The sequence below is a fragment of the Sesamum indicum genome, linkage group LG2, assembly GCF_000512975.1.
Source record: "Sesamum indicum cultivar Zhongzhi No. 13 linkage group LG2, S_indicum_v1.0, whole genome shotgun sequence".
In the NCBI taxonomy this organism is placed as follows: Eukaryota; Viridiplantae; Streptophyta; class Magnoliopsida; order Lamiales; family Pedaliaceae; genus Sesamum; species Sesamum indicum.
Window position 1 is genome coordinate 17313456 of NC_026146.1, and position 6843 is coordinate 17320298.

Below are 6843 nucleotides of genomic sequence, written 5' to 3' on the forward strand. Positions count from 1 at the left end.
GTGATCACATATATATATATATATATATATATTTAAATATGAAAAAAATAAAAAAAGGGGTTGCACCTACTCGCTAGGTTTCAGCTCCAAACTTTTGGGTACGTCAATTTTGGAGAAGTTTGTTCTGTTTTACTAATTTTGAGGGAAAAATTCTAACTCAAATAGAATTTGATCGAATTTGAATCAATTATATATATAATCCTTATAATATATTTGGTCTATGGTCGATGTATAATTTAATAAAAATTAATTAATCATATCCGTATTTAATTTAGTTTATCCACATCTGATTTGGATAGAAAATTTCTCTATATACAGATATAAACCTTTGGAGTATGCAGCTCTCTCATAGTAATAAAATATAATCTTCAATACACACCGAAACACAAATATTAATTTATTATATTAATATATACAATATATATAGATTTTGTCATATATAGTAATTAACTTTAATTTGGTTTCAAACTTTTGATGCTTTGATGACTAAGGAATGTACGTACGTATTATTGCAAGTGCCTTTTTTGACCTAAAGGTTTGCAGTTTATAGAAACTTTTTAACAAGGATTAATTGTTGGTGTATATATGTGTATGAGAATATTAATTAATAATATTAAAACTTTTATGTATTATATGTATACAACACACTATATTTTAATATATACAAATATAATTTTCACTAGTAAACGGTATTTAAGTTGGGGAAATAGAAAACTTTCCTCCTATAATTTTGGTTTAAATTCATTTGAGTCCTTTATTTTTAGTAATATTAAATTTAGTCATTTATTTATCAATTTTGTGTAGATTTGATCCTTTAGCCTAATTTATATAAGTCTTTTTTACCCTTTTGATGATAATGACGAATAATCCATCCTAATATTATAAATGTAATGTAAATACATATTTTTTCAATAAACCAAGACTCTTATATTATTTTAAGCCAGCATTAGCTACGAGATTTAAAATAAATAGATATATATGGATTAAAATTACTTTTAAAAAGTTGTATAAGTATAAAATTGTCCTACATTGAGTTTAAAGACTAAAATTAAGTAATTTTAAAAATTAACAGATTAAAACTAAAATGTATAAAATTAAAAGATAAAGATTAATAATAGACAAATTTAAATAACTAAACAAATATTTTTTCCTTTAAAGTTGTGATCGGTGGATGACGGCACGAAGCACACAACATTATTAATAAGGACAATAGCCATAATGTATGCATTTTATATTGTAAATTGTTATTACATTATGTCAATAATTATTAATAGTGATAGTTATAGTATACATGCAAATTCTGGCTTCTGATTTTCAATAGGCTTCATATATGCCGATAAAACTCGGATAAATTAATCTCTATTTTTCATATAATATTAATATGATATTTGAAATATTGTCTTGATGGGTATCACTGTGGTAAGATTGACGATAATAAAAGTACGTCTGATGTGGTGTTCATCTGCAAGATGAGTTAAGTTGCGAGTCAAGTGATCAAGTTAAGACTCGATCGATTTAATGAACTCAAGTTGCGAATTTTAACTTTTACAATTTCAATTATTACTAACCAACAACCAATTAGATGAATTAGCATCATTTTTCTGGAATAAGAAGAGGGTTCTTAATGTACCTTGCAATTCGATCGGTGTTCCGTTGCTAGAGATACTGTCCGTTTTAACTTTTTATGAGCCTCACAGGTTAATTTTAAAAAGGCGCTTCGATAGGAAGAGGAGGTCCTGAAAATGAGTCTTGTCAGAACAAACTTATAAAGTTCATAAGAAGTTAAAGCGGACAATAACTCGTACAAAAAGACGATAATCGAATCACAATTCACATCAATCTTCGGACTCAAAATATTCCATATCCCATCCCCATTGTACTAAAAAAAATAATCCAATTATTACTTAAAAAGAGATGTTTGAAAAACCATGGACCTACACGTCTGGAATGCAATTACCTGATGAATTTGGTCCAGCCCGACCCACCCAATCACTCATCAGTTACGTACAATAATTAAAGAAATGAGGAATGACATTTGTAGGTTCATTTATGTTTCTCAGCTTTTTAATGGGTTTTATTTTCTATACCTTTATATACAATTGAAAGCCATCATGTCAGCATCTTAAATATTTTTAACCTATTCTTTTTTTATATGGAATGATTATATTTACACTATGATTTGTTTGCATAATGTATCCCTATATTTTAAATAATTATATATATATCTATAAAAAATATCAAAATTATTTACACAAATTATTTTTACTTTTTAAGAAATTATACATCTATCCTAAAAAAACGTCAACATCATTACATAATATACCTGTACTTTTTGGTTGTTGGTGATGACTTTTGTAGCTATATAAAAGATACAGATAATTTGTGTAAATAGACCATAAGTCATGGGGCATAAATATAATATCCCTTTTTTAAAGTATTATCTTATTATTTTTTTATTTTTATATCTCTTCTTAACCTCCACATCTCTTTGATTTTCTCACTTATTTTTCAATAATTTCTCATAGTTTTTTTAATACATTTTATTCATCCAATCAATGTATTATTTTTAAAATAATAATTAAAATTTTAAATATAAAATAACTGTGCATATGTTTGAATTATTTAATGCAAGAAAATTGACAGGTGGCAAATAAGTTCCTTTTAGAGGACTTGGGCCATCTGTTTGAATTGACACTCTGACTGACCAAACAAGTTTGTCAAAATATTAATTTAAAAACTTTTTAAAATGAGATTTTAATAAATTAATTCAAGTTACACAGCCACTCCAGCGAGCAGTTCCGGAATTCCAAGGACAAAATCGACAATATAAGAAACTTGAGGCGGCGAAATGTGAACGTCCCTTTATAATAAGCTGCAAATCAAAAACTTTACGCTTTGGATCGAGTGTTATCTTCACCGCCAAGCTTCGTCTTGAATCTACCCAATATTCTACCGAGACTTCGCAATTTTGGATCCAAGGTATGTCTAACCATCAGTTTCATTCATGAACATTGAAGTTCGAAGCGAACGTTTGTTCGTTGATTCTCCCGGCAACTCTCTTCTCTTCATTATTTTTAATCATGAAATTACTTCATTTTCATAGTCCTAATCAGTAAAGATGATGTCATTAGAGTTATTGATACGGTTTTCTGGTAATTGTTTGAATTTTACCGGCGGCTTTTCTTTTTCCTGAGAGTTAATATGTTTTAGCTGTTAGTGGAACACCCCCTTTCCATGTTTGTTTTTTATAATACGGAGGCCAATATTGTACTGTTTTAGGTTATTCTTGCTAATTGTTTTTTCAAATTTTATTCTGGTAGCTAGAGACTCTAATATTTCTCCAAGTGCTTCAGTCGAACAATTAACTAATTGCATTTTTTCCCCCCAGGATTATTTGGGTAGGAATGAACCCAACTGGTTATACAGTAGAAATTTCGAACCTGTCTCCTAATGCTACTGAGAAGGATGTCTATGATTTTTTCGCATTCTGTGGTGCAATTCAACATGTTGTAATTGTCAGGTAAACTCCACATTGTAGAGTTACGTCGTCCATTCGGCATGGTAAATCCTGTTACGAGTTCTTGTGAACACTTAACCTCAATTAACTTGAAATTGCCTAGTGTTTACATTAGAACAGTTTTTGTTCACACATACAACCACCACCTCATTGAGAGGTGATTCTCTTTTTTTTTTTTTTTTGTAGTATAATAACGTGTTTTTTCCTCTGTTGTGTGATCACATACAATAGTTGTTCCAAGATCCATTATGATAGATGGGACAAACGGTCAATTGACAAGCGAGAGAGAAGTTAAAAGGGCATAATTTTAACTACTATTGTAAGAGTGTAAGGGTATCTATGATTTTTTAATCTTCAGATTGGATTGGTGATAGGCTTGCATTAAGTATCTACAGCAGTTGTCCCCTGGTTGAGGAACACGAGATTTAGATTCTTTTTTTATATGCGAATGGATCAAAACATCCATGGTCTGTACTTAGTAGATGCCTGGAGCTTCTCTATGCATACATGGACTGCATATCTCTTGGAAAATTATTTTGAATTGTGGTTGCTATAATTTCAAAACAGGGCTGGGGAATTTGCATTTACAGCTTATGTGACTTTCAAAAATCCTCATGCTGTGGAGACTGCTATCCTGGTCGATGTAAGTTTTTTTAGAAGTTCTGTTGTGTGACTTTAGGTTGATAGATAGTTAAAGTGTTGAACATAACATCAAATACTTGGCATCAGTTGCCTGTAACCTATGTTTGATATAGCACTGGATCTGACTTGGCTAGTAAAACTACTTTGGTTCATTGTTGTTTCATTCTGATCGCAGAATAAAGCCTGAGGTTAATCCTTTACTTGCATCTTTTATTCAGCTTCATATTATGTCTTCACTTATATGAATTCACCCGTCTTTTTTTTTTTGGTTTTGGCCTATCTAACTTCTGCTGTCATGATCGGTTTGTTATAATCCTTGTTCATCCATGTTTAATGATAAACCACTTAAAAATTTTCATTTTAGCTATCACGAGTTTGATCATTACCTTGTATGAAAAAGCATGCATGAAGAGTAATGCCAAATAATTGATCCTGTATCAATAATGTCACTCTGTACCTTATTAAATTGCCGAAGAGAGTTTCAATATCACCATCCTAGTTTTGAAATCCGAAACTATTGTACTTGCATGTTTCAGTGTTAGTGATCTGTTATTCTCATAAGTTTTACATGTTGAAGTTAATGTTGATATTAGGGAGCTACCATTTTGGATCGACCTGTATGCATAACTCGATCTGGACATTATGGAGGTGACCACAATCTTTGGAATCATTCTTCATTGAAGATTGAAGATGAAAACCAGCCAAGTGTATGCATCTTTCCTTTTCTCTGTTCAGTTGATTATTTCTACGTGTTAGACAATTGTCTACTTTGTCGAATCTGTAACTATTTGTGTATTCTTTTTCTTCTATTCTTGGAAAATCAATTATTCTTCTCTCGTTAGATAAATAAGACATTCAATACTTACTTTATCAGCAGTCCCAAGGCCAAAATGTTGTTCCATCTGCTGGCAAAGCTGTGTGTTTGGCTCAAGATGTTGTAAAATCAGTGGCTGCTAAAGGATATGTGCTGGGGAAAGGTGCATTGAACAAAGCCAAAGCCTTTGATGAATCTCATCAGGTATCTGCCACTGCAGTAGCCAAGGTTACACAATTGAGTGAAAGAGTCGGTTTGACTGACAAGATAGCAATTGGGGTTCAAGCTGCTAGAGCTGCCGATCAGAGGTACCATATTTCAAATACGACAAGATCAGTTGTCTCTGCTACAGGAAAGAGAACAGCTTCTGCAGCAAATGCCATGGCTAATAGTAGTTACTTCTCTAAGGGAGCTCTTTGGTTATCCGGTGCTCTAAGCAGAGCTTCTCAAGTTGCCGCTGATCTTGGAGGTCGCGGTGTTGGCAAATAGGAATTGAGAATTTGACGGACAGTGGTAGTCTTATTCCGCATAGGAATTTGTTAGGTATAGTTGCTGGTTGTATGTACAAAGTTTGCGATGAGATTTTGCTGGTCTCAACAGTAACGAACGGGATTTTGGGTACCTTCAGTGATTACTCTAATTCCAGGAAACAGTTGTTCGATGAGCAACTCTCTAATCCCTTCTCGGGAACGTTCTTTGTCTTGTAACCTTGTTGTGTGCATACACAGTTACCCATTGGAATTAAATTATTAGTATTCTTTATGTCATGGTACGTGATGGTATTACTTCTAGGAAAAAACCATCATCATTACCAAAAGCAGCCACATTCACTTTCGTACTTTGAACGGTAATGATTGAGCATCTTTACTACATTTGTTCGGTGGCCATTTCTTGCTGAATATCATCAGTATGGCCTGATCGAACCATCAGAATCTTATAGTCTTCACTTTTCTTGGAGTTGGATATCTGTCAAAGCTAAGATTTCTTGCTTGTATTCAACACCAGTGGACAAACGCTATTATTTGGTTTTCTTCTTCTTCTATTTTAATAGTGGACTCAATATACATACACTTCAATATAATTAGATTGCATAAGCTCAGGAATGAACATTGACTGAACTAAGGGTTGGTATGCCTAACTAACTTGTCCGTTAGGGGACAACTCATCCATTTGATCTCAAGATTTTTTAAGGTCTTGAGCTTAAACTTGGATCGATGGATGAGTGGGGTAAAAAAAAAGCAGAAATACTAACCCCTAGCTAACTTGACAGCTGGGCGGCACGTCACTCCCTTATGTATGGGTCAGGAAGGAGGGGGAAGAAAACGGCAATAAAATACAATAAGTGCTGGTTCACTTAAAAATGTGCCACTGCAACTGATCTCCCGCCGGCTGAGCAAGAACTGCTTAATACAGGGTGTGTTAAGAATTGAACGACTAAGAAGTATTTCCTGATGATATATATATTGGGTTGAGCATCATAATTAAATTCTTCCCAGACAACTAACAAAGAATTTCAACTCAGACACCACAGATATGCAGCCTCGTCAACTGTGTAGTTGGATTTGTAATCGATTGGTTTCTTTGCAATTCAATATCATAGACACTGAACTCTCATAGCAACGTTATTTTTTGACAGTGTTCCTCTCTTATAAGATTCAGACACACACACACCCACACAGATATATGTGTAGCCAAGTTTATTTTCTTGAGGAAAATTATTGGGACAGGGAGCAGACAACGGTACCTCGTCGCCTAGCTTGGGAAATTCAGAGGCAAACGCACATCGATGCCAAGCTGTTACTTATTGCCCATACGCATGCACGCATCCCTGCTGCATAATTCATACTATGCAGCAGTAGGACAACAAGTA

The 6843-nt window shown here is 33.1% G+C and overlaps 1 protein-coding gene across 2 annotated transcripts; it reads left to right on the forward strand.

The window, feature by feature from the left end:
- On the forward strand, nt 2817-5740 carry LOC105156550 (binding partner of ACD11 1). Of its 2 annotated transcripts, none has more exons than XM_011072713.2 (5): nt 2817-2979; nt 3389-3520; nt 4085-4160; nt 4753-4866; nt 5034-5740. In XM_011072713.2, the coding sequence occupies exons 2-5, from the start codon at nt 3405-3407 to the stop codon at nt 5460-5462; spliced, it is 735 nt and encodes a 244-aa protein (XP_011071015.1). In that variant the 5' UTR covers nt 2817-2979; nt 3389-3404; the 3' UTR covers nt 5463-5740. The 2 variants fall into 2 exon arrangements, with proteins under 2 accessions (XP_011071015.1, XP_011071016.1); XM_011072714.2 differs by having other exon boundaries at nt 2819-2979; nt 5037-5740.